The following is a 27190-nucleotide window of genomic DNA, read 5'->3' as shown; positions in this document are numbered from 1 at the left end:
ATTTGCCCTTGGTAAATCCATGCTGACCACTTCCAATAACTTCCTGTTCCTCTATGTGTTTGGAGACGACATCCAGAATGAGTCGCTCCATTACCTTCCCAGGGACAGAGGTGAGACTAACCGGCCTGTAGTTCCCCGGGTCCTCCTCCTTGCCTTTTTTGAAGATTGGAGTGATGTCAGCCTTCCTCCAGTCCTCAGGCACCTCTCCTGTTCCCCATGACTTTTCAAAGACGATGGAGAGTGGTCTAGCGATAACATCTGCCAGCTCTCTCAGCACTCGCGGGTGCATCCCGTCAGGGCCCATGGATTTATGAATGTCCAGCTTGGCCAAGTGAATTGGAAGCATCATTTTATCCTTGCCTGTAGGAGGAGTGATACGGGGCACTGCCGTTCTCGGGCTGGTTTACTCTGTCCTCGCAAGATTTCCCAAATGCAAGCCCTAAAACTGCCAGCTGGGTGGTGTGTAGCTCTGATTGACGTTCAAGCTGAAAGCTGCTCGCTGGTGGCTGAGTTTCAGCAAGGTGATGCGTGTGAGCTGTTGAATCCTTTCTGAACTATAGATGGCAATGAGTTGGACGTTACCCTTGGGTACGGAGGGCTGAAGGAAAGTAGAATCCTGGATGCACAGGTCTTCTTTCTATTGGGTTTTTGGCATGTGGGTCTCCCGCATTTGGCCGAGGCTCTGCTCTTGTCCTCCAGCATATAACAGAAGAGTAGCTTTTACAACGTGAGAATCCGTGTAGAATATCTGCTAAACGCCATGATAAACTTAACACTGGAAAAATTCTTAATTTTTGTTTGTTTTTTTTTCATTTTACAGTGCTTTATGTTCTTGAGTTACGAACTGGAGGTGGGGGGAAGAATCGGAAAGGTGCATTGAGAGAGGTAGCGCTCTCCCAGTGTTCACCCGTGGGAATGGTAGGAAACACTCCAGCCGCCTCGTTTATCTGTGAATAATTCTGACCCATTGCTCACAACTACCCAACGCAGAGCGCGCAAAGTGGCTGCCGAACAAGGAGCGTGTTGCTTTGACGGCCTCCTCTTGTCTGTAGGTATCAAGGGTCCGTCTCTCCGGAGGAGGCTGGGAGACCATCGGGCAGTTCAGCATTACTGATGGGCTGCCTGGAGCAGAAACGAGCCCCGTGGTTGAAAAGAAAAACACCGGGCCGGAAAAACAATTAATTTTAAAAATATTTGTACCCCGTTCCCTGGGAAAAATATTGTTCTTATCTTTGGCTTTCTCCTTCCTTTTGGGAGGAGCTGCCGTTCTGGCTATTAGGAAGGTCTTTACTAGGAGTGAGATTACCCAGTTATGACAACTTGATTTGAGGACATGCTTTTCATTAATAGTTTACTGCTTGCGTGTAGCCAAGGGGCATGCCTCGGCTGGATAATTGGATTTGGAAGGCTAGTGTTTGTAGCAATTGTGACACTTCTTGCTGGGAAGCCAATTTCTGCAGCGATGCAGCTGATCCAACGTCGGGGCGATCTGCTGCAGCGCCTTTGTTCCACGGGCGTCTGGCTGGTGTCAAAAATAACCACAGCAAGAGACTTGCCTCAAGAGCGTGCCGACTTCAAGCACAAGGAAGCGACATGTTTCTGTACCTAAAAACAATTCCAAATGTTTTGGGGAACAACCGACAGAAGTGAAGCTCTACAACGTTATTACCAGCTTACACAGATTTACCGTGCCTGTTCTTTTCTGGAGATCCTTTGTAACGTTCAGAAGGCTGTTTAGCTGCGACCCGGAACCCTTTGTTCCTCATTTCTATTCTTATTAAATGAAAAAATGAGAAGTTTGCAGTAGATTTTTACCCAGTTTATCTTGTTTTACTGTCCTGGCAGGTACATTTTGTGGCACTTCGGTCTGTGTTTAAATGTCTCAAGCAATCCAAGTCGTCTTCACTTCTCTTTAAAAAAAGAGCACAAATTACTTCAGTACTCTTTAGATGCTCAACTATTTCATCCTAGTTGCTGATTCTGTTAAAATTCCTACAGTTTCCGAACCTGCTATGCCCTCAGCCGTGGACATGCTGGGTTTAAATCAGCCTTACACGCTTTGGGTGAACTCCAGGCCCTCTGCGAGCTTTCAGTTTGTGGTTTCAGGAAGCCCCGAGCTTCTCGGGAGCTCTGAGGCCCGTTATACGGCAACGTTCTTGTGTCTCTTTGTGATACGCAGGTTATAGACGTGTAAAACTACAGTTATAACCGTGCGTGCTAAAAGTGACTACTAAGAACGGCAAATGTTAAGCAAAGGATGCTGCTTTTCCTCAACCTAACGACTTCGAAGAATACAGAAGGAAAGTGTTGTATATGATTTTATACGCAGGCAGTGTTGAGACCTGTGGTACCAGTCCGCTATTCACTCTGTAGCTCACGCTTTCTCTTCCCGCCGGTTCTTTGGTCGGTACAGCAGTGCTGACTGTCTGCCGTGGTGACAGCGACTGCTTTTTTGGGCTTCCTGCTAGTGTTCCCTTCCCTGTCCCATGTCCTGCCGCGCTTCCCCCGCTCTGCCCTGTGACCACTGACATAGTCTCTGTTCCCACGCCCACCTTAGCAGAGCGGCTCCTGGTGTCTGGGAAGGAGCACGTTGCCTTGGGTCACCTTGCACGTGTTGAGTTGTTCCCCTGGTTGCTTGCTGGGCTTCACTTTCCTCCGCTTTGCTGTCCAGGAACATTTCCCTCTTCCTCTAACATTCAACGTAGGATGTTGTGACGTGGTGTGGCACGGTTACACAATGGACGGAAGGGATGCCATCCAGAGGGACCGTGACAGGCTTGAGAGGTGGGCCTGGGCGAACCTCATGAAGTTCAACCAGGGCAAGTGCAAGGTCCTGCACATGGGTCATGGCAATCCCAGGCACAAATCCAGGTTGGGCGGAGAATGGCTGGAGGGCAGCCCTGAGGAGAAGGACTTGGGGGTGCTGGTGGACGAGAAGCTCAACATGAGCAGGCAACGCGAACTTGCAGCCCAGAAACCCCCCGCAACCTGGGCTGCATCAAAAGAAGCGTGGGCAGCAGGGCGAGGGGGGGGATTCTGCCCCTCTGCTCCGCTTGGGGGAGACCCCACCTGGAGTGCTGTGTCCAGCTCTGGAGCCCTCAGCACAAGAAGGACACGGAGCTGTTGGAGCGGGGCCAGAGGAGGCCCCGGAGATGCTGGGAGGGCTGGAGCCCCTCTGCTGTGGGGACAGGCTGAGAGAGCTGGGGGGGTTCAGCCTGGGGAAGAGAAGGCTCCGGGGAGACCTTGGAGCCCCTTCCAGTCCCTGAAGGCGGCCCACAGGAAAGCTGGGGAGGGACTCTGGATCAGGTTGTGTAATGATAGGACAGGGGGTAATGGTTTCACACTGAAAGAGGGGAGATTTAGATTGGATCTGAGGAAGAAATCCTTTGCTGTGAGGGTGGTGAGCCCCTGTCCCAGGTTGCCCAGAGAAGCTGTGGCTGCCCCATCCCTGGAGGGGTTCAAGGCCAGGTTGGATGGGGCTTGGAGCAACCTGGGCTGGTGGGAGGTGTCCCTGCCCAGGGCAGGGGGTGGCACTGGGTGGGCTTCAAGGTCCCTGCCCACCCAAACCATTCTCTGATTCTATACAGGAGCAAACGGGGCTCCCTCTGCTTCTCAGCCATATGGGACTTTGCAGCTGCAGTTTGGCCTTCGCAGTGCAAATGATGCACAGAACAGGCAGGGTAGAGAGTGATTTCATGCTGTTTTGAGGACCAGTTGCTATCTTGGCATGAAGTGTTGGGGGTTGTACGCTTGCAGTCAGCTGGACACACTAAAATACAAATGAGGGATGGATCGGCTCAGCCGCGCTGTTGGATGCTGGGGCAGCGTTACCGAGGGTCTTGGCTCGGTTCTGGCGTGTTAGAGCACAAATGTGCTTTATGGAGCATCAAACGCACCGTTGAAGTGATGGGTGCTCAGGGAACTCCCCAAGCTCTGCCAGAGCTATGTGGGTCGTGTCCCTCGTGAACGGGAGATGCCCTACACAAGGGCTCCAAAGGAGAACAAGGAGGGGTTACTCTGACAGAGGTTGGGACAAGAGGGTCTGCTGCTTTTGAGGGGTTTGGAACCCAAAATTGCTATTTCCTCTTTGAATTTTGAACATACAGAGAAGAGCAGCCCCTCACATCTGCCATACTGCTTGCTACATATAGGGTTTTTCAGCCACGTGTCAGGATTATCGGTAAAGCGGTCAAGAGAACCTTCGACATCAGCTTCATAAAGCGAATATCATGTTGGAAATTGCCTCAGGTAATTAGTTAATTCTTCTGTAAACAGAAGGCTTGATATGCATCAGTGGTGCTGTGGGATGTTTCTCAAGAGGGAAATAACCTCTCCGGCAGGGCCCGTAGCGAGCGGTGAAGCACTCTTCGTGTGCAGGAGCCTCGTTACCCTTCCAGTCGAATTCTACCGGGAAACAAAAATACAGTCTTTGTTTTGGCAGATCACGGTAGAGGGAAAGTAGAGCTGCTGACGGATCCCGCGGGGAGGCGGGTGCCAGCTGGGGAGCGCTGGGGCCGAGGCGCCTGTCTCTGGTTACGGGATGGGAGCAGCGGGACCTGTCCCGGCCCGGCTGAGCGCTGACGGGTCTCGCCGCACGCCGGGGCTTCGGCTGAGGTGTGGGAGCCACGTATGGTCACATCAGCGCCGCGAGCAGTCGCAGAGAGCCTCTTCAGTGCGGTGCGGGAAGGAGAAGTCCAGAACACGGTGTGTTTTCTGCCTCTGGTGCACTCCAGGCACCAACGAGACTCGTGGTGGAGCTGGCCTCCCGTCCGGCGCGTCGGGAGGATATCATTTGTATTGCATATTTTCAGCACGTGGCCAGAATAGATATACCCCAAACTCTTTTCGACGCAGTCTTTTTGAATCAGATTTAAAATTGTTTCTCAATACACTGGTAAACAAGAGTGGGTTTTCAGTGATGTTTTAATTGGATTTGCTGGCGCAGAAAAGTCCCTTCCTTTAAAACAAAACTAATATATTGATGGATTTCAGCAGTGTGGAAGGAGTACAGAAGGAAAAAAACTTGCTAAAACTGTTCTTCTCCACTGCCTCAGGTTTGGAGGGGCACTTTGGCTCGCCTTCGCTATAAGAGGACAAGAGCCGCCCTGACAATACTCAAGTATTACCGCCGCTACAAAGTGAAGGCTTACATCCACGAGGTCGCCCGACGCTTTCACAACGTGAAGCTAATGAAGGATTATGGCAAGCACGTGCAGTGGCCCACCCCGCCCAAAGTGCTGCGCCGGTTCGAAGAGGCACTCCAGACCATTTACCACAGGTACAAAGAAAACCTCCTGCCTTTTCCGTCTAACCTAGAGGAGCGAACAGCTACTGCGCGTTCCGTAAAAGTTGGGAAGATGACTGAAGAACATGAACTGGGCAGCGTAGATGGAAATGTCGGTGGCTTTTGATACCCTTGACCAGGCAAATAATTATTCTGTTTCAAAGATTTAGTCAGGGTGAACGTTGTATTTCCTTCCTCGGCCCTTTTCTGGTTGCTTTCAAAAGAAAAGAGCAGCTGCTGTTAGATGTGGGGGGAGAGAAAAGGAATCTTTTCCACTTCCTCAAGACTTCTTATAGTAACTTGGTACTTTTCTGCAATAGAATAAGCAATATTCTCCTATTACCCATGTCCTATGTGCAGAAGAGGTATTTTATACCTTTATTACAACCTCCTAATGTCGAAAAGCTAGTGATTTTTTTCCCTGGTAAGTTGTAGGCAGAATAGTTACGCTTCCAATTTGGAAAATGATGACTTCTGAAAGTCACTGAACAAGAGAAACGTTGGCTGGATGGGGCCGCTGGAGATCTCCGGTCCAGCCATCTGCTTGAAGGGCGATTGCCACCAGCACTAGATCAAGTCAGCCTTGATTTTTTCCACAGCTGTCTCTTGAAAGCCATCCACAACCTGAGTGGAGAGTCCCACTTTCAGAATAAGCTCGATTATTATCATCACTACAAAATTTTAGTGGATAAAAGTGTTTTCGTAGCATTAACCCTAGAGAACTGGTGTCGCTGCTGAAGGTGGAGCGTGGCGTGGAGTAATGGATGGGCTGCCCTGCGCTGGTTCGTGTTACAGTTGGTTAGGTTTCAATTGCAGGGCCAAATTCAGCTCTTAAAAGAGAATGGTGTTGTAAATGAGCCAAAAAATGGGCTTGCAAAAACTTTATTGCAAACAGATGCGCCAGTAGTTGACTTCTGGGCGCGGGACGGGGAGCATACCAGCCAAATTTGTCAGGAGTCAGAGGTGAATCGTGACTTTTAAAAGGTACTGAAGTTTCCAGCTTTAGGAATATAATGGAAGGGCTTTTCCCCCGCAACGTTTATAGTCCAGGGGTGTCCTTGTTGTGTGGATCGGGCAGAAGTAGCGCTCGTAGAGCGTGGTACAGGCCGTGGGACTGATGTGGGCGTTTTGCGGCAGGTGGAGAGCAGGTGAACTCATCCGCAGCGTCCCACCAGAAGTCCTACCTCAACTGAGGGCCAAGGTTGCCGCCATGGAAGTGCTGAAGGGTCACAGAGCTGATATTGGCCTGCAGAGAGCGTGGGAGGGGAATTACATCGCACTGGTGAGTACGAGTGAAGGGATCGATGCAACGCCTGGGGCTTAGGACGCTAAAAAGGGTGGCGATTTGAAAAAGCGACTGTTGGTTTCTTGAGAGGGAGAAGTACTTTCCCCTTTCTCCCACAGCGAGAAATTTCCTCTCTAAATGGGTTTATGTAGTTTCAGCGTCTTTGACTTCTACTGCACTAGGAGTGATTTTTCTGAATACTTAAGCCAAGCTTGAGCATCACAACAGCATTAAAAGATAATGAGTAATGCCATCAGCCGGCTCTTCAAATGGCCAAAGCTAAGAAAGAAGTCGATATAAACCTGAAATTCTAAATATAATGGGATGTTAAGAAATAGCCTAAAATGAAAAGGAACAAAGAAATTCTCTCTGGGCAAGTTCCATCGCTTCCTTTTACTCCGTCCTTCCTTTAAGCATTTTGTTTTGTTAAGGCTTTTTTTTTTTTTTTTTTTTTTTTTTTCCGGAACGCGCATAAAACTCCAGCTGCTCTGCCACTCTTCGAGGAGGCAGGGACTGGAGGAAGCCTTGGGAGGAGGTGGTGCAGCGGCGGTCCTCCGGCCTGCCGTCGCCTACCGCAGCTGCTCCCTCAGGAAGCGAGGAGAGTTACCTGCCTGTCTTTGCTCTTTCAGAAACCGGATAACCCACAGACCACGGGCTCTTTCATCCCCGTTGCCAATGAGCTGAAACGGAAAGACAAGTACATGAACGTTCTCTTCTCCTGCCATGTCCGCAAGGTAACGGCACCCACGTGGGCTGGGTGGGGGGAATCCCCGCGTCCGGGTGAAATCTCGGGGAGGGAATCCTGGAGAGGCCTTAACAGGCGGCAGCTCAAAGCCCTTCCTGTTTCAAGGAGCAGGGTCAGGGATTTTCCGATGGAGACGTAACTCTGAGCCTCTCGCACCAAAGGGTCCTTCGTGTGAGGGGCTTCTGCGGCCTCTTCATGTCGGAGGCATGGGTGGATTCACTGCGTTCTCTGTAACTTGTTTGGATCAGGCTTTTTTTCTTAGCAGAATGTGGTTTTTTCGTTAAATTGGTTGGAAGGTTCAAAAAAACTAATTAGAAAAATGTGCTTGCATAATTTTTATGGATAGTTCGTAACGATCTAAATGATGCTGGGTTTAAGTGTCTGTCAGGAGAGGATATTTGAAAGTTTCCGAAGCCAACAGACAAAACCAATTCCAATGGCAGGCCGATGTTACAGTGTTTTTAAGAAGCTGTATATTTTTTTTATTTCTAAAAATGTGCTATTGCAGTTGGCCCCCACTTGCCAGAAGTGCAGCATGTGCGTGATCATTGCTTATGATTCTGCAATGTTATATTTAACAGTAACAACAAAATTCATTCTGCAGCGTAAAATCTCCCTTTATAACAAAACTTCTTTGCTAGTCGTAGTGCGTTACGTTATTTTTACCACAGCGATTTGTGTATATTAAAATAGAAATCTCTTATTGCTTTCCAAAGAAATATATTTCAGTGGAGTATTCCGTTGCTTTTAAGTTGTTGTCTTTAAGAGCGTGGTTCGTTAGCTGGATGAGCAGTTCGAGTGAATGTTGGTGGATATTGTCAGGATTAAAAGAGGATCGAGTGAGTCTGAGTCCAAACCTCGTCCTTACAAATCTTCAGCAGTTTGGACGGAACCTCTGCTAGGGACAAGGAGACCCGGGAGAATTTCACCCTGTTTTTTTTTTCCACTCTGGGCTGAAAACAAAAGGATTCCCCTTCTAATTCATTTATTGAGCTCTTTCTAAATCGGTGCTGTTTCGAGCTACACTGGAATAATGGTAAAACTACGATATTCTGTTCTTAAAGATGTGACTACAGGAATTGTTTTGAATGGGAACGGGATGGCGGTGAGGGGAATTACTCAGGGTGCGCGGGGTGTCCGGTATACGTACACCCGATGTGGGAGTTTAATTTTGCTGACCGTTAGGCAACTTTTAAGCTTTTAAGTCCTTATGTTTCTCTCGCTTGCTCCTGATTCAGCTTCAAAGGACAATCTCCTGTGTGGGCACAGGGGGAAGCAGGTTTCTGAAGCGCAGCTCCGTACCTTGCCCTGGTCAGTGATTGCAAGCACAGAGCTCCTGCCTGTCATAGAATCATAGAATCATTCAGGTTGGAAAAGACCCTTGGGATCGTTGAGTCCAACCATCAACTCCACTCTACTGAGTTCTCCCCTACACCATATCCCCCAACCCCGCATCTAAACGAGTCTTAAACACATCCAGGGATGGTGACTCCACCACCTCCCTGGGCAGCCCATTCCAGTGTCTGACCACTCTTTCTGGGAAGAATTTGTTCCTAATGTCCAGCCTAAACCTACCCTGCTGCAGCTTGAAGCCATTCCCTCTTGCCCTATCGCTAATGACCTGTGAGAAGAGACCAGCACCAACCTCTCTACAATGGCCTTTCAAGTAGTTGTAGAGAGTGATGAGGTCTCCCCTCAGCCTCCTCTTCCTCTAAACAGTCCCAGCTCCTTCAATCGCTCCTCATCAGATTTATTCTCCAGGCCCTTCACCAGCTTCGTTGCCCTCCTCTGCCCTCGCTCCAGCACCTCGAGATCTCTCTCGTGTTGAGGTGCCCAAAACTGGACACAATACTCAAGGTGTGGCCTCACCAGTGCTGAGTACAGGGGGACAATCACCTCCCTCCTTCTGCTGGTCACACTATTTCTAACACAAGCCAGGATCCCATTGGCTTTCTTGGCCACCTGGGCACACTGCTGGCTCATGTTCAGCCACTTGGCAATTAGAACCCCCAGGTCCTTTTCTGCCGGGCAGCTCTCCAGCCACACTGCCCCAAGGCTCTAGCGATGCATGGGGTTGTTGTGGCCCAAGTGCAGGACCCGGCACTTGGCCTTGTTGAAGCTCATGCCGTTAGCGTTGGCCCATCGATCCAATCCATCCAAGTCTCTCTGTAGAGCCTCCCCATCCTCATGCAGATCAACACTCCCGCTTAACCTGGTGTCATCTGCAAACTTGCTGATGATACACTCCATGTCCTTATCAAGATCATCAATAAAGATGTTCAACAGAAATGGTCCCAACACTGAGCCCTGAGGAACACCACTTGTGACCGGCCGCCAGTACATCTCCATGTTTTCGGAGCAGTGCTTTCTTTTTTATGGTGTATGAAGAAATCCCGGAGCAGACGAACAGGCTTTCTGTACATCCCATTACTGTGATTACGTGTTGGAAAAATGCATTTTCTGCTGGGGTTTGTTACACTGGTGTCCCAGCACTTCAGTAATAAGAGCAATCTGGAGATGGAATAGGTGTTACCTGTCATAACGCAGATTTCTTCCTCAGCCTGGAAGGTTTTCATTGCTTCCAGAGGTGACGAAAGCTTTAGCTTACCATGGGTGCTTAAAAAAAGTAGCTCGACTGAAATGAGAAAATGCTGCGGACGCAGCGAGGTTCCAGACTTGCAGTCTTTAAATTATCTTGTCACTTTTTTGATCTTTTCCAGGGTTAAGTTGTGGGTCGCTTTCTTCTATCAGAGAGCTCAGGCTTAATCCCCCACTTCCCTGCTTAGTTAGGGACAGCTTTGCCTGGCTTTTGAAGTCATCTCTAAGGGAAGCCCAGGCGTGAGCGTGGCAGGACGGGACATACGCGCGGTGACAGCGGGGCTGAGGTGGGACGAGCTGAGCTGAAACGGGCACAACGCCGTGGGCAATGGGGCGGCTGGCGCGGGGGAACGGCTCCTCGTCCACAGCCTGGCGGTGCCCGAGGCTTTGAAGTCGTTGTTCTGCTGTTCGTTCTTAAGGATCTGCATTAGGCAGAAAAAATATAGCTAAATTTAGTGAAAATACAGCATCTCCTTTAGGAAAATGATGGCCTCAAAGCAGCAAATAGGAGCACCTCTCCTCTGACAAATGCGTAAAATCATTCCAGCGCTGCTGTTGAGGACAAGACTGCAACTTTGTAGGATCTTTAACGGTGTGCGTAAGGCTGGCGGTTTCGGTACAGCTCCACGTTTAACCTCAAGAGCAGAGGACCCCTTTCAAATCCACGCTCGGATGTAATATCTTTTTGAATGAACCATTTCTCTTCCTTCTTGTATGGACAAGAAAGGTCCAGGCAAGCCTGAAGTGAACAAAGGAGAGAAGACAAACAATCCTGAACTTTGAAAGCTAATGAGACAGAGATTTGACGTTTGAAGATTCACCATTTCACCTCCCAACCAATGCACTTCTTTAGGTAATCTATTATGCCTTCAGTTGGAACACCGGCTTCGCAGACTAAGCAACTGTCGCAGAGCCCGTAAGCGGCTCCGTGCCTTGACTACAAGAACACAGTCTTTACCCTGACAACAGCATTAGCCTTCTTTTACTCGTCACATAAAACAATTTATATCCTATCCTTTTTAAAACAAAGGTGTTTCTCTTGTCAAAAACACAAGCTTGTAGCATTCTGCCTCTTACCCGAGGAGTAATGGCAGGCTGAGGATCAGCTCTCAGTGCTGCGGGGTAGGGGGAATTTCTTCTGGTTGCTACATTCTTCCCTTTTCTTTTTTTTAAAAAAAAAAAAAAAAAAATCATCGTAATATTTTTTTTTTCCCTGTTAGCCTTATCCTTCCCTAACTTCCCCGTGTCGTACCAAATGTTGTTTGCAGAGGAGCGGCGCTTGGCGGGAGCACGTGCGGGCTGGAGCCATGGTTAGACAGAGCGTTTGAAAGGGAGCGACTTTTCGCTGCGGGGAATTTCGCTGAAATTTCGCTGCCGAATTTCGTCGGCTAAACCTAAGATTTGTGTTGTGGGTTTTCAGGTTGGCTGTTGCTGTTTGTTTCTCAGCTGAAATCTGGAAAGCTTTAGCAGGGGACTGAAGAGTGAGTTACAGAAATGGAAGTGTAATTAATGATCAGGTCATTGCCTTGCTCCCCTCCAATAATTCTCTTCAACAAAGCATCAGTCCACAGAACGAGGTTGCTCAAGTTCATCGGGGGTATATTTTTCATGATTCAGCTTATTTGAGGATTCTTGAGCAAAAAATGTGCCGTTACTGCTGGCTCCTTAGGCAGGCAGAAGGGTGTCACTGGTAACGAGAGCGCGCTTTGGTGCCTCGAGGTGAATGTTTTATTTCTGGAGCAACATCAGACTTTCTTTGCGGCTTTCGGGAAGGTACCGAGCCATCACGCCTCGTGGGAAGCCGTTCTTGACTGTCAACAGCAGTGTTAGGTGTCTGCTCTTTAAAATTGACAGATAATTGCGGTCTAATACACTTCTTTCCCTGCAAAGAAAAGAAATCAAAAAGATAAGTCCTGGGCAAGTCGAGTACAAGTTAAGCCTGGAGTTTAAAAACTTATTTAAAAATGTTTATGTATAGAACATACCTTATGACCTGCAAGATATTTGCTAACCGTTCAATTCTTTGAGACGGATCTTTTTTAGCTGCTGATTGACGTCGTTCTAGAGAAGTCAAGGAAGTAATACCAACTCTCGCCAGCCGGGGAACTGCTCTCGAAGTATTGATAACTGCTGCTAAAGTTTTCTTTAGCTTGAGGGCGTGGGGTCTTCATTTCAACAGCTTGAGATGAATAATAATGGGTGAATCTGTTTGGACCGAAGCTTTTATAGCTCTTTTTATAGAAGGTCTGCGAAGAGACTTTGAAGCCTCGCTGATGGGAGGTGCGTGTGCTGGCTTCCTCGCGGGTGGGTATAGGTAGAAGCAGGTCGTTTCTGCCTACGGAAAAATACATCTTTTCTGAGCGTTGTGGTGCTCTTCATTTTTCAAAGGAAATATTCAAGCTTTTTGCCTTGGGAAACCAAATGCATATTTCATGCGTACCGCCAGATTTTGTTGTATCACCTAGGAAACAACGGTCTCCCTGGGTTTTTTTAGAATCAGGCTTTTCTTCCCACTTTCGCCCTTGTCGTTTGGGGCACCAAACTCCCTTGAGAGGCCCAAAGCCCGGTGCCCTGGGGTGTCTACAGCCCCCTGGCAGCGGCCTGAAAAGCTCATTTGGAGGTTTTTCTGCTGTGAGCTAGACTTTCATTTTTCCCCGTGAGCTTGTCAAGAAGCTAAATTAAGACCGATTCGTGTTTGGATCAACAAAGATATAAATAAAAAAAATGCCCAGAAGGTGCAGAGAACACAATGCTGGGGAGGGCTGTTCTCTGGGAGGGTAGAAGCTGGAGCTGAGAACATAAGGCCTGTCTCTACTCCTACAAAATCAAAGGAACGGTGGCATTTGCAACAGTGCTGGCATTTCTCTGGATCTCTTCTGTGCATGCTGCCCAATGTGACAGTTTACTTCTAAAAACACAGCATGTATTGTTTACATAAATATGCCATAGATGCATGAGACACCTGAAGCAAAGTGATTGCTTAGAAAGAGCTGAAAAGGACGCGAGTTCCAGGGCAGCGAGAATTTGCTTCTCACATGAGATGAGCTGCTGGACTTCCCCTTCACAGAATCCCAGACTGGCCGGGGTGGGAAGGGCCCTCTGGAGATCATCCCCTCCAACCCCCGGCCAGAGCAGGGTCACCCAGAGCAGGTGGCACAGGAACGCGGCCAGGCGGGGTTGGAATGTCTCCAGAGACGGAGACTCCCCCACCTCTCTGGGCAGCCTGTGCCAGGGCTCTGCCACCCTCACAGCAAAGAAGTTCCTCCTCCTGTTGAGATGGAACTTCCCAGGGGCAAGTTTGTGCCCGTTACCCCTTGTCCGGTCCCCAGGCACCACTGAGAAGAGCCTGGCCCCATCCTCCTGACACCAGCCCTGTAGGTATTGATAAGCCTTGATGAGATCCCCTCTTGGTCTGCTCTTCTTCAGGCCCAACAGCCCCAGGTCCCTCAGCCTTTCCCCAGCACAGAGATGTTCCAGGCCCTGAGCATCTCGGTGGCCCTTTGCTGTCCCCTCTCCAGCAGTTCCCTGTCCTTCTGGAACCGGGGAGCCCAGCACTGGCCCCAGTGCTCCAGCCATGGCCTCCCCAGGGCAGAGCAGAGGGGGAGGTCCCTCAACCTGCTGGCCACGCTCTTTGTAATGCCCTCCAGGAGACCATTGGCCTTCTTGGCCACAAGGGCACGTTGCTGGCCCATGGGCAACTTGTTGTCCCCCAGGACTCCCAGGTCTCTTTCCCCAGAGCTGCTCTCCAGCAGGTCACCCCCAGCCTGTCCTGGTGCGGGGGGTTGTTCCTCCCCAGGTGCAGCACCCTACACTCACTCTTGTTGAACTTCATGATGTTCCTCTCCACCCAGCTCTCCAGCCTGTCCAGGTCATCTCTTTGGCTGCTCAGCTGAAGTTATTGTTCAGTGGGAACACTGAAAACAGTGGGCAACCAGCAGAAAGAAGTGGAATTTAAAACATGCTTGTAGAACTACTCCGATATTATATTGCCTTGCAAAAGCTGGGCACGTTTCCTGTCCCCACAGACCTTCCGAGGTGGGGTGTCCCTGGTGGCACAACAGGATGAGGTCTGTGCCCTTGGTCACCGGGGGCTCTGTGCTGGAGGTGGGCACAGGACGCTGAGATGAGAGCAACCAACGGGATCATGGCAGGGAGCAGATGGTGGTATCAGACTCTTTAAAACGAATTAAAATAAATTAAAAAGACGTGTTTGGGAACCATGGCCACACGGCGTCGGATCCGAGGTCTGAGTGGGGCAGGTCACAGCCCAGCAGCCTGGAGAAGCCTTTGCTTTGACTCCCAGGACCTGGAGCCTGATGTGCTCAAGCTGCACGGCCAAGCGACGGTTTGAGGAACCCCTGCTACTCTGCTCGGACCACTCAGCGAGTAGCACCAGACACTGCCAACCTGCTTTCTCTGGGCCATTCAGTGTTTCATAGCCTTTATTTATTTTCTCCCATTCATCTGCTTCCTAAAAATAATCCCAGTTATTCAGCATCTCTTCCTGTGAGGTTTTCCAGGCCCTCAGTCATTTTCTTTTCCTTCCCTGAACCATTGGAGTCTCCACGTTCACCGTCCTGGTGCTTCACGCAATATTCCAAGCAAGACCGTGGCGCCCAGGACATTAATCCCCGCGCTCGTCTCCACCGCATGCTAACGCCTTGCTTGTTTTCAGCTGCCTCGCGTGTTTGTGCCAAGATCTATCCAGAGCTGTCTAAAATCATCCTCGGTTACCGTTTCTGAGCCGGTGCTGTTAATTTAAAGCTGTCATCTAGCTCTCCAATTTGCATTTCTTGCCTCTCTCTGCTCTGAACTTCGCCACTCTGCTGCCGGTTGGCTGGGAATATTTAAGTTCTCCCGACTTCACCTAGGAAAATCCTATTTATGTTCATCCGCCTCATCACGTCTCACCCTTCTCTGCCCTCCTCGGCTGGTTAATAAATATCTCCTTGACTGTGGTACACCGATGACTCCGGTTTTGCCGCACTGAAAAATACTTTCTACTTTGCGTCCTACTTTCTCGCTTGCTTTTCACTAAACTTTGCATCTTGTGCCTACCTAGTACCTGACGTCTTGGGGCGTCTGAAAGCCTAGATGACATTAAATCTTCTCCTTTGGGGGAGTATTTCCTGGACAAATTAATTGCGATGTTAGTGAGACGCGTGTTTCCTCCGTGAAAACCCTCTTGCTGGAGCCTGACGTTACCAGCAGCCTCGAAGAATGTTTGTGATGGTTGCGGTGGGATGGGGGGAATTGAAGTGATCGGTGCCTGGAACAGAGGTGGGAATAAAGACGTGATCCCAGGGTATGAAACACTTCTCTGGAAAGAATATAATTTTGTTTCCTGCCGTAACATGATCCTCCCGCTTCTGTTTTTGGAAATAATCACGCCAAATCCATAAGGTGTGGAATGGTGGTTTATTAGCTTCAGTCTTCCTGGATCTTCCCCAGGTCTGTGTTACTGTGAAGGTACAACATTTAGTATCTTGTGTCCTTTGCATGAGTCCCTTTTTAATAAACGGTTGCATATTTTTACAATCATTTTCCAGAGGTGCTTATGTGGCATTTGACAGCAGTTTTCGGTGATTTGATTAATCAGCTACTGCAGGGATGCTGTTGCTGGAGACCTGATCGGTGGCAAAAAATAAACATGGATTCAGAACTTCGGAATACCTAAAATTAAGGAAAAATAAATAATTAATTACATGACTGCGGTATATGGCTCGCTGCTGGGCCATGTCTGTTACTTTACATAAATACTTTGCTTAAAATAATCTCTTCTCCCGTTGCTCTCACTGGGTAAAAACTGGATGCATGAACAAGATTCTGGGACGTGGGGCTGTGCACTGGGCTGTTTTCGACTGGACTTGCGGAGGCATTCACGTATTGCTGTCTTCCAAAAGTTCATTTTTACCTTATCAGAACCCTTATGTATAATTGTTTGGGGTTTTTTTTTAGAAAAAAGAATTTTAGTGTACCCATAAGTCCGCTACAGGATGGAGCTTTGTTTCCCCATACGCTGAGTGCCTGGGTACGCGAGCGGTATCTCGGGTGGTATCTCAGAGTAGTGTTTTGAGGTCAAATTAAAGCAAAGCAGCTTCTTGAGGACGCCTAAGATTATTCCACAGGGGTTGGGACATCTGTCTGCAGATAATCGCTGCTGCTGTTGACTGCTGGTGAGATCACAGGTGATAATATAGTGGTTTGCCTCGGCAGGCAACTAATGGTGGTTCGCTGAATTATAGCACGTACCTATAATTGGTCTTAAATTTAGAGCTGTAGAGCCCGGTGGCAACATTAAGATATTAAGATATTAATGTCTCCCAGTGGCGACACTAAGCTGTGTTTGCTGAACTACTAGAAACTGCCAGAATATTTCAGATACTGTGAAGTCTGTTTTCTTGGTAGTGTACGGGCTGATGAAATCTCAGAGTGATTTAGGTGGGAAGGAACTTCTGGAGGTCTTTGGTCCAACCTCCTGCTCTGACCAGGGCTAAATTCAGAGTTAGATGAGGCCGCTCAGGCTCTCAGTCAGCTGGGATGTGACAGTCCCCAAGGATGAAGGTTACACAGCCTCTCTGAGCCCTGTCCCCGGGCTGCCACCCTCCGCGGCAGACTTTTTTCCCCTTGTGTCCTGTTGGACATTGTGCTGCTGCATCTTCTGCCCGTTGCCTCTTGTCCTTTTGCTGTGCTTCTCCGAGAAATCCAGCTCCATCTCTGTGCCCTACCTTGGTCAGAGGGTACGGTCATTTGAAGACTAAAGCACCTTTACCTCTTTTGGGAAGCCAGCATTAAAGTTGTTTGAAGTGCGCTATGATTTTCCTAGCACTAAGTATCTTCTGGGAGTGGAGTGGGAGTCCCGACTGGAGTCCAGTTTCAACATAACCTGAGAATGGTACAAGCCTTTAACAAAAGCCAAACCAAACACAACCTCACTCAGTGGTCAGTTAACCTTCCAGGTGCACAGATGCCTCTGGGTGCCGCCTCCTGTGGTCTAGACGTTTGCTGGATGCTGTAGCTCTGCTCCGGCTGTTCCCGGCATAGCCCACAGGCAGCGAGCTCCTGGTTAAAGAATTTCTTTTGAGGAGCTTGAGCCCACCAGTGATCTTCAGACATCCTTGCCTGGAATACCATGTACAATAACATGAATAACAGAACACAAAGCTGCCTTAAAATCTGGGTTGAACAATGTCCACCTCTGTAGAAAAATCTGCTGTATTCCCAGTACGGGTCTGGCTCAGCCGAACTGCTCTCCTAGCTCGCTGCTGCCGAGCAGAGCTGTCCTGGTTTCTTCCCCTGTTTATCACAGAATCACAGAATGGTTCGGGTTGGAAGGGACCTTAAACATCATCTAGTTTCAACCCCCTTGCCCTGGGCAGGGACACCTCCCACCAGACCAGGCTGCTCAAAGCCTCATCCAGCCTGGTCTTGAACGCTTCCAGGGATGGGGCAGCCACGTTTTTTTCAGGTCGGTGAATTGGTAGGGCTGATGGGCACCAGAGCTGGCTCGGGAGATGGGGTTAGGACCTCCTGGAAGGGGCAGCAGGACATTTTCCTCGATGGCGGTGAGCCTTTAGACTGGACTGGTGGTGCTCTCGTTCTGCCTTTCTTGCTGGGGAAGGGAGAGGGTTGTGTTCAATACCCCTTGTAGCCTGGGGGCACTCCAGCTTGGGTCTTTCTTCTGCTTGCCAAGAAATAACCTTGCCTTCCTCCTGCCAGCTGGTTGCCTGGGTCCCAGCGTACAGGCTGGGCTCTCCCGGGCTCCCTCTGGTCTGTTCAGTCTCTTCTGAATAGGAAGGACAAGAGGAAATGGCCTCAAGTTGCCCCACGGGGGTTTAGGTTAGATATTAGGAAAAATTTTTACACTGAAAGGGTTGTCAAGCATTGGAAGAGGCTGCCCATGGAAGTGGTGGAGTCGCCATCCCTGGAGGGATTTAAAAGCCGGGCAGACGTGGTGCTGAGGGACATGGGGTAGTGGTGGGTTGGGCAGTGGTGGGTTGGTGGTGGGACTTGGTGATCTTAAAGGTCCCTTCCAACCTGGGAAATTCTGTGATTCTTCCTTCTTGTGGAATGGCACAACTTCAGCAAAACCGGGGGAGCGTGCCCGTGCTCAGCTAACACGTCCACTAACGGGCAGGGGAAGGAACGTTGTCCACGTTTTCCACTTCTTGGAGGAGTTGCTTAGCTACGGCCAAGGCACGGGTGCTTTACAAGAGGGAAGTGGGACCTGCTCAACTTCAGGATGTGCCAATGCATCTGCTTTCAAATGCCTGAGGTCTGGACTGTCGCAGACCCTGGTGACACCCTCTTTGGCTCTGTGGGGCGGGTGTTCTGCGTCGTGCTTTTGGGGTGACAACGGCACGTACGGAATGGAGGAACGACAGCCACTCGCCTTAGGCTTGGTGTCTGCCAGCGACGGGGATGCGGGTTGAGTGTTGCGTGGGGAAAGCATCTGTCCGTTCTTTGCCTGAGGCCATGGACTTGCCCAGGTTGCCCCAGCCCGGCTCGATGCCTCTGGGAATGTTGCTTTTCCGAGACTCTGCATTTCTCTATTGGTAAAATGGGATTATGGGCTCCATCTTCCCTTTTCGAGATCTGTGGAGAAAACCCGTTGAAGAGCCATGGGAGTTTTGCGTATTTACTGCTGCAGCGTTTTATTCTGCGTGGCCTTGCAGTGATCAGTGGGACTGAAAATTTGCTTCTTTGCAGGTCAATCGCTTTAATAAGGTGGAGGACAGAGCAATCTTCATTACCGATCGACACCTTTATAAGATGGACCCTATGAAGCAGTACAAAGTGATGAAGACCATCCCCCTCTATAATGTAAGTACGAGGACGGAGGAATCTCATGTTGGGCTCTCTTAGTTATGGGCAGAGCATCTGCTCTTCAGCTCCATTTTCATATCCATAACATGGAAAAGGACCTTGGTTTACAATTTTTAATCTATTTGATGCCTTTAAACCAGTTATAATACAGTTATCTACAACACTGATGCATCACGTTAGCTTTTAATTTCAGTACATAAAATAAAAGCTAAAATCCAAACTGCTTATCATGCTCTCTTCTGCCCCATCTTCGTTTCTTTAATTGCAGTGTGCCACAAGATCTTGTCCTCGTAATGGGGTTAGCATTTCACAGCGGCTTACGACACAGTGCCCGTGTCTCTGGGGGTTTGTTTGATCCTTCGTGTCGGGTTCGAATTTTATTTATTTATTTTTTTAAATATTTGTTCAAGTTTAATGTAAATCTTATGAAAGCTAAATTTGGAATTATAGCGAGGTATCTGGCCTTTGGGGCAGCAGAGTTTAGCTGCCGGTGACAGAGCAGCAGATTATTGCTGGTAGGAAGGGGGATGGGGGAGAGCCTCATCTGGGCTCCTCAGCGTCCCGGGGTGGGGATTCAACTGCTTGTTTGTTTTCCTCAGCCTGAGGTAACGCCACTACGGTTATCTTAAACCCCCACAACCCGGCTGGGTTGCTTGGAAGTGTCGTACACAAATTTGTTGGGATGTTTGCGGTTGGAGAAATAATAAATCTGGTGGCCCCATATTGCGAAAAGAGCAAAGATTGGGACTGGTGTAACGGTAAAATCTAATCTGTGAACGTGGAGTGAATGATTAGCCCAGAGTGCATTCCTAATCACAGAATCACACAGAATGGTTTGGGTTGGATGGGACGTTAAAAATCATCTCGTTCCACCTCCCTGCCCTGGGCAGGGACACCTCCCACCAGCCCAGGTTGCTCCAAGCCCCGTCCAACCTGGCCTTGAACCCCTCCAGGGATGGGGCAGCCACAGCTCCTCTGGGCAACCTGGGCCAGGGGCTCACCACCCTCAGAGGGAAAAATTTCTTCCTCAGATCTCATCTCAACCTCCCCTCTTCCAGTTTCAAACCCTTCCCCCTCGTCCCATGGCTCCCCTCCCTGCTCCAGAGCCCCTCCCCAGCTTTCCTGGAGCCCCTTGAGGGACTGGAAGGGGCTCCAAGGTCTCCGCGGAGCCTTCTCTTCCCCAGGCTGAACCCCCCCAGCTCTCTCAGCCTGTCCCCACAGCAGAGGGGCTCCAGCCCTCCCAGCATCTCCGGGGCCTCCTCCGGCCCCGCTCCAACGGCTCCCTGTCCTTCTTGTGTTGAGGGCTCCAGAGTTGGACGTTGGGTTTGTGGGTCCTCTTCTAACCTCCTGGCAGGTCACCCACCGCAGTGTGTACGTGGGGCAGGGTGTGCGTGGGGCAGGGTGTGCGTGGGGCATCGTGCTCGCCTGCCTTGATTGCGGGCCCTTATGAGAGTACGGGCTGCCGCAAAGCAGCGTCTCCGGGTCAGGGGTTCTGCTTTGGCAAGGACGCGGCTGGCGGGAGGGAGCAGCTGCAGGTCGTTTTCCTCAGTCCCCGTTCTGTTCTCCTGACATTATCTCTTAATTGTGCCAAATGGCATTGTCAGCAGAGCACGCTGCGAAATGGCTGACTCTTGCTCCTGCAAACCGACTTGTTCAAACACACAGACTCTAAGCTGAGCGTTCTCCCTGGACGGGTGGGTTCTTGCGAAGGATCGAGGTGAACGCACGTAGACAAGGTGGAATTTTGTCCCTCACAATTCCTCAATATTGGTTTTCTCAGCTGTTACCTTATTCAGAATGGTTAGGCCACTGCAATTCGCTTACTTCATTGGTAATTACAGGTAAATCTCTATTTAACGCAGCTTTAGAAAAATATCTGCTTTACCTGGGTGTCTGCGGGGTTTAAAGGTGGAGCTGGTACATTTGCGTAACAGCGCGAGACGCAGACGCCGGTGATCGCCCGACCGCTTTCCTCTGAGACCCTGAATCCCTTAAAAATTAAAGGAGGCAAGCGAGTCAGATGCAATTTGTAGGTTGCCCATAGAATAGCTATTCCTTAGAAATGTTATTAATTATTGTTTTTTTCACAAAACACGGATGTCTAAACCAGAGCACCCATTCGTAGGGAGGGCTGTAGTGCAGGCTGGCTGTGTTGCGTTTCCTCTGGCAGCAAAACAGTTAACGGTCTGTGCATCTGGGTCTCTTGATCTTAGAATATTTAAATTTCCATAGATATAAATCAGTTTTATTTGTAGATCTGCAATAATTCCCTTTAGTAACCCAATGATATCTTTGACCTGAGCAGCTGTGAAGGGGTCCTGGAGTAGTTTGCACAGGAGGGATGGCTCCGAAAGACCCTGCACTGCCTCATACGGGTGGCAGAAGAATATTCCGGAGTGGAAATTTGCTGAAAGCGATCTTTGGTAAATGCCGTAGTGATAAATTTCTGCTCTGTTGGCCGCAGCCTCTCCTTTTCCCTGCTTCTCCTGCGCTGTGGTCCTGGGGAACACAAGCGGATGGGCCCGTGGCGCCAGGGATGCTCATCGATCCCCTGGCACTCCCCGGGGAGAGGAGGAGAGAGTCTGGAGACCTTCCTACACCGTACAGGAAATATTCGTGTTTCTTTTGCCAGGATTTCTTCGACTCAACTCTGGCGAATGGTTAATGCTATAGCGCAGTTGTGGGTTTTTTTGCTTTTTGTAGTTCTGTTTTACATTTTGTTACTTAACGATGTGAGCATGTGTTGTCTTTCACCTCCTGAGCGGCCTTGCACTCTCTCCCTCGTTTTTCGGGTTGCCTGATCCCTTCTTGCGTGGAAACCCCTTGGTAGGGTACGGGGAGGTGGGGTAAGTGGCCAGTTAGCGGTAGAGGTATTCCCTCCCTTTTGGGGAAAAAGCAATTATTTGAACTGATGGGAAGATTTTGGAGAAGCAAGTGGATAATACTTCCATCAGTCGTGCTCTGTATCGGTGTATCAAGTATGTCCTGCTAGAGGTCGTCCTTCTGGTGGGCAGAGGTGACCCCAGCTGAAGCTGGCTGCCCGGTAGCCGTGCTGCTCGCGGGCAGCACCCCGTCGGCACGGCAGCATCCTTGGGGATGGTGTTTCCATGGGAATCTCGTTAGAGACAGTCAGCTGCTCTCTGTTAGGACCAGAAACTTGGTTTTGGCTGAAGAAATCACGCTGCAGCTCCCCATCTCCTTTAACCATGTTACAGGTAAATGGTTGAAGTATAACCCTTAGCGCGTGGCCGCGCGGATCCCAGCCTCGGCACTCTGTTCTTGTGTGTCCCGAGTGAGGAATCTCTAATTTTGTGCAAATGGTGACAAAGCAATAACTTTCCTCTCAACCCTGACAATTTTGCTGGATTGAGATGCTGCATTGGGGGATTTTCTGCGTGCGAGCCTTCTGGCAGTTGCCTCAGAAGTACCGATATAAAATTATCTTTTCTGTTCTTACCTGGAGGAAAAATAAACAGATGATGGCAGAAAGGAATTAAAAGCAGCAGAAAGGATCTTGCAGCCACCTTTCCCGCTACAGCGGTGAACACAATAAAGGATGTTCTGTGGATGCTGAGAGCATTTTTCCAGATCTTTAAGCAGAGCTAATATTAGTGTTTGTAAATACCGAGATAAGCACCTTCTCTGGAATTATTTCTTTTGTGTTCTATTTATTGGTTCAGCTGGTTGTATGGGGAGGGGTGAAATAGGAAAATTTTGAAGGGCTCTTGGACTTCTGACGTGGTTCTGCTGAATAATTAATGTTTAAATAGGCTTTTCAAATGCAGAGATTTCAACTTGTTCATCGTTCGCGCTCGGTGCGCGCTTAAAACCTTGATGGCAGCAGTCCCCGTGGTGCTGTTGTGCTCACAGGCTGTTATTTAAGCATGCAAATTAATTTTAAGGGACACTATAAACCCAGGCAGCTGTTAATGCCTGCGCGTGAAGTGTAGCTTGTTTTTAAAGTATTTCCTAACCTCAGAATAGCGTGAGCGGCAGAGGGTCAGCTCCACCTGTGGTGGGTGTATGAAATTGGTAGCAGGAGGTGTGTAAAATACCAGGGATTGCAGCTGTTCGGCCAGACTGTTGTACTGGGATAAGAAGCCAACAAAATGTGAGCGATTCCGGACTTGGGTAGTGTTTTAGGCAGCAAATGGGGCACAGGGCGCAGCGCCGCGCGTTGGTCGTGGCGTGCGCTCCCGGCACGCTGCTGCGGCCGGGGGCCTCTCAGCGCTGGAACGGCTTCTTGGAAACGCGACGGTGTGAGTCCTAAAGCAAAGGTACGGCCCCGGGCTGTGCCTGGCTGTGATTCACGCTTCTGAGAGGAGTGCGTAGTCTCCAGCACGGTTTGTGCTGGTGTCCCTCCCACCACGGGCAGTGGGGTTGCGTGGAAGGCTTTTTTTCTTTAAGAAGGGAACGATGAGACTTGCGCTTCCACAGAACGGGCTATCGGTGCCTCTCACTTTTAGGAGAACGTGGCAAATCTCTGCAAGTCTCTGGATGACTCAAAGGAGTCGGGAAGTCCTTTGGTGGACAGGGAAGGTCTCTGTACGCATCATTCTTTTGCTTTTCTCTTTTTTTTTATTAATTTTATTTCTTTAGCACCAGTTTGTACTTGCCTCTTGATGTTTCTTTTGCCATCCTTATATTTTGTTTCCCCAGCATGGATTTATTTTTTTGCTTTTTCTAATATTCATCTGAATAGCCTGCGTACCCAGATTGCTGCTCGTAAAAATTCCCTGCATTTGCTTTGTGGGATGATGAGGACAAAGCTTTTAATGCACCGACTGGCAGTTACTTAACAGACCCAAAAAACGCCAAACCCAAACCCCACACCTTTTTATTTTGTCGGAACAGCAAGACTTTAATCCATGCCTAAATACTGGAATCATCACGGCTTTGCGGGGTTTGCAACTTATATTGTTCGTCAAGATGTTTCAGCTTTCAGTAAAAAACTTCACCCTTCTGTTATCTGCGTACCGGTGCGCTCTCAGCGCCGCGTATGTGCATTTGAGGATGGTCGTTGGCCAGACTCATGACGATCGTTGGTTTCCTTTGAAAAGAAATACAAGAGCAGCCTTGTGGCTCTGCCACTGAGCGCCGTGGCGTCATCCAGCGGGAGATTTGGGGGAAAGCAAGCTTCGGCTGTTGGAAACCCACCTGGTGCCGTCTTTGGCAGGTGCCCATGGTAGGGACGGGCAGGAGGGCACTGCACGGTGGGAGAATGCTGCTTCTGGCGGAGGTTGCCCAGGTGAACCCGGTCTAGACGGTAAAATTTCCTCGCATCTTAGAGACTGTCGATTTCCAAAAAACCTCTGTTGTTTCGCCTTGATTTTTTTCGGCTTGTGGGAGGCGTGCTGAGGACCCAAGCCCTCCGGTAGGAGTTGAGAGCGAGCATGGCGTCCCGGAGAGGGAAGAACTAGCCTGGCAAGTAGCAAAAATATCAGTGTATATACCGTCGTTCTTGCTTTCTCTTCCCAGCTGATAGGATTGAGCGTCTCCAATGGAAAGGACCAGCTCGTGGTCTTCCACACGAAAGACAACAAGGATCTCATTGTCTGTCTCTTCAGTAAAGAGCCCTCCAACGACAGCAGGATCGGAGAGCTGGTGGGAGTCCTGGCGAGCCACTTCAAGAGGTCAGTGTCGGGGAGGGATTTTGTTGACAGCTCAGCCTAGCGTGCCAAATCGGAAACTTCCCTCCGGTCGTTTTGATGCCAGTCTTGAGCTTCATCTGTCTGTCTTCGCTGTATTACTAGGATACCAGAGCAACGGTTTTTTCCTCGCGTTTTTCGGATGTGTTTTTTAGCTACCACACTTTGCCTGCCCCTTCTGCCTTCCCTGTACGTGTTTGTTAGAGCATGGCTGTTTGGGGACAGATATCGCTGAAGATGCGTTTTGAGTGTGTCACAACGTCTCCTGAATGCTTCTTACAGCCGAACTCTTAACATAGGAAATTAAGATACAGCTATTCGTTCCTCAGATTGCTCCCCCTGCCCCCACTATCAGCAGACGATTTATTGCTTGAGCTGTAAAATGTCATCTCTGTTTCCTGAAAATTGTCTCTCTTGTAAATCAATGTGCGAAAGCTGGTTTATTGCTGCACCGAATACTGAAGTGGTTGTCTCGCATTGAGCTTCTCGTAGCTCCAGCTGAACTAGCAACAATCACCTTTACACCGTAGTCTGGGGACTGTCCGGACAGGCGTCCCGGCAGCGACTGCTTTGCAGGCGATGACAGAACAGTAGCTCTGGAGAGAAATGGTGTGTGGAGTCGCCAGCCCTTCAGGGCTGTTCCCCTGCTCCTCCAAAACGCGTTCTCGGGAGGGCTGATGTTGAGCAGCATCACGTGCAGCGTCGGCCTTTGCCGTTCACAGTATCGTGCTCCATTTGTGACCCATAAAGAAGAGTCTTTGTGGGTAAATAGTCACACAGTGGAAGTGGATTTAGGTTACGTTAGGTCCCTGGGTAATTTTTTTTTCATGAATTCAAGAAGAACCTGCCGGTTTAGCCACTTCTCACCGCTGCTGGAGGTAGGTGTCAGCTTCATTTGAAATTAATTCTCGGCATAGCTTGGTTTGGGAAATTCAGTGCTGAAAAGCGACAGAAAACACTCTCTGTTTTTGCTTTTACCTAAATATGGGATCATTTCAACGGTAGCTTATTCCTGAAGGCTCAGGAGATTATGGGTATTGTAGAGCAACACACTTCATTTGGGGAATCCTGTGAAGTAGCTGGAGTTCTTTCGTGTCTGGCGTGTTTTGAACCCAGGTGACATCTTCAGCTAGCTGCTGCCCCTCGCGGCCTTAACGAGCCTCTGAGCTGGGAAACCGTTGATTACACTCCAGATCCTGAAACGGTCAGCGTTCAGGCTGCCCTGGTTTGCCGTTCCTTCGCCTTGGACACTACTACAAAGTACCCAGCCTTTTTATCACGCGGCGGGGGGGCACGTGTGCTTCGTTTTAAGAAAGTACGTTGTATGGCCATCCGTCTGAAATATCGCACTTTTCATATAAAAGTATGGATTTTCAATTTCTTACGCTGATTTTAACAATGGCATTTTTATCTTTAAAAAGAATTAGTTTTTATCTGATCACTGTCTGTAGAAGACTTACAGTTAAATACACTTTTATGCTCTTTAATCTTCACTTAAAACAACATTAGCAGGTTTTCTTAAAACAATATTAGCAGGTTTTTTTACTGCTTCAAATGACAAATCTCAGCACAGCGTGTTAAATGGGAGAGCTGGTCTATAACCCCCTTTTTTTTTTCTGCAATAAAAGTTTCCGGTTTAACGGTAACGTACAGGAACAGCTCACATTTAATTTTCCGAATACCCAAATGTCATGGTTTCCTGCTTCAAAGCGGCATCTGTCAATCAAAATAAAAGGAAATATTTTCAGCCACTTTCCGTTTTCTAAGAGTAAAACAACCCTGTCAGTGAGTGGGATTAGCTGACCCCTCGCTTGAGAGGCACTTTGGGAATTCCTCATTAAACGGGATTAGCTGAAAGTCCCCGTGTGCCTCGCGGCGAGTGTCGGGTTCTCGGTCCCGCCCGTCAGAGGGCGGTTGCTCTGAAAAGAAAGTGGCTCCGGCACTAAGATCTTAAGCCTGAAAGTTCAGTTGCTGGGTGACCCTGAGCTGGGACTTCGGAGCCCTGCCCCGGCGGGGGTGCGGGGAGCAGCTCCCTCGGGTCCCCGGGGGGGCTCGGGACACACGGAGTCGTTTCCAGCCATCCCAGCATCAGTCCCAAGCCCCTGCTGGGAGGTTTTGGCAAGGGTAGGGCTGCACGCCTGCCCTCGGGGGTGTGTGGCCTAGCAGGTGATGGTGCTTACACGCTTGTGGAATAAAATCGTGTAAAATTTTATGCCGTTCTGTATTAGTCTGTAGGAAAGATGAGGAGGAGGCTGGCGGTGACATCTGTGCTGAAGATGCCTAAACCTTCTCGTTCAGAGAATTATAGAACCATGGAATCATTATGGTTGGAAGAGACCTTTAAGATGGTCAAGTCCAGCCGTTAACCCAGCACCGCCGAGTTATCGCTCGATGCTTTGTTTCGGTTTTTAGTATGTTTCCAAACTCTTTGAACTGGGAACTTCGACGCTGACACATCATGCGTTGGGAATTTTTGGAAATTTTCAGCAAAAAATAGTTGAGGCATAATGGCTTTGGGTGCTGTTGCTTTTGGAGAAGTTACGCTCCCCTCTTCTTAGGCATAAAGGCTTCACCTTTGGGAACGTGTTGCCTGAGTTCACGTCCCTGGAGGGGTTCAAGGCCAGGTTGGACGGGGCTTGGAGCAACCTGGGCTGGTGGGAGGTGTCCCTGCCCAGGGCAGGGGGGTGGAACGAGATGATGTTTAAGGTCCCTTCCAACGAAACCATTCTATGATTCTGTGATCTTTCCGCTTCCCCCATGAAAATCTGCCTGAAACTGCATTTTTTAAAAATTATTCCTAGTAG

The 27190-nt window shown here is 49.3% G+C and overlaps 1 protein-coding gene across 2 annotated transcripts in view; it reads left to right on the top strand.

The window, feature by feature from the left end:
• The window catches only part of MYO1D (myosin ID), a 175249-nt gene that overhangs the window by 85442 nt on the left and 62617 nt on the right, over positions 1 to 27190 (top strand). Inside the window, exons 17-22 of one of the 2 annotated variants that reach the window (XM_074562011.1) lie at positions 5055 to 5278; positions 6422 to 6566; positions 7199 to 7303; positions 18622 to 18735; positions 24217 to 24371; positions 25503 to 25516. In XM_074562011.1, the coding sequence (XP_074418112.1) occupies positions 5055 to 5278; positions 6422 to 6566; positions 7199 to 7303; positions 18622 to 18735; positions 24217 to 24371; positions 25503 to 25506 (747 nt within the window). In that variant the 3' untranslated portion in view covers positions 25507 to 25516. Of the gene's footprint in view, positions 1 to 5054; positions 5279 to 6421; positions 6567 to 7198; positions 7304 to 18621; positions 18736 to 24216; positions 24372 to 25502; positions 25517 to 27190 lie in introns of those variants that run through there. The other variant, XM_074562010.1, reaches the window with a different exon arrangement.

This window comes from Larus michahellis, chromosome 18, assembly GCF_964199755.1.
Source record: "Larus michahellis chromosome 18, bLarMic1.1, whole genome shotgun sequence".
In the NCBI taxonomy this organism is placed as follows: Eukaryota; Metazoa; Chordata; class Aves; order Charadriiformes; family Laridae; genus Larus; species Larus michahellis.
Note: the sequence above shows the minus strand (reverse complement) of the source record. Positions and strands in the feature narration are given on the sequence as shown.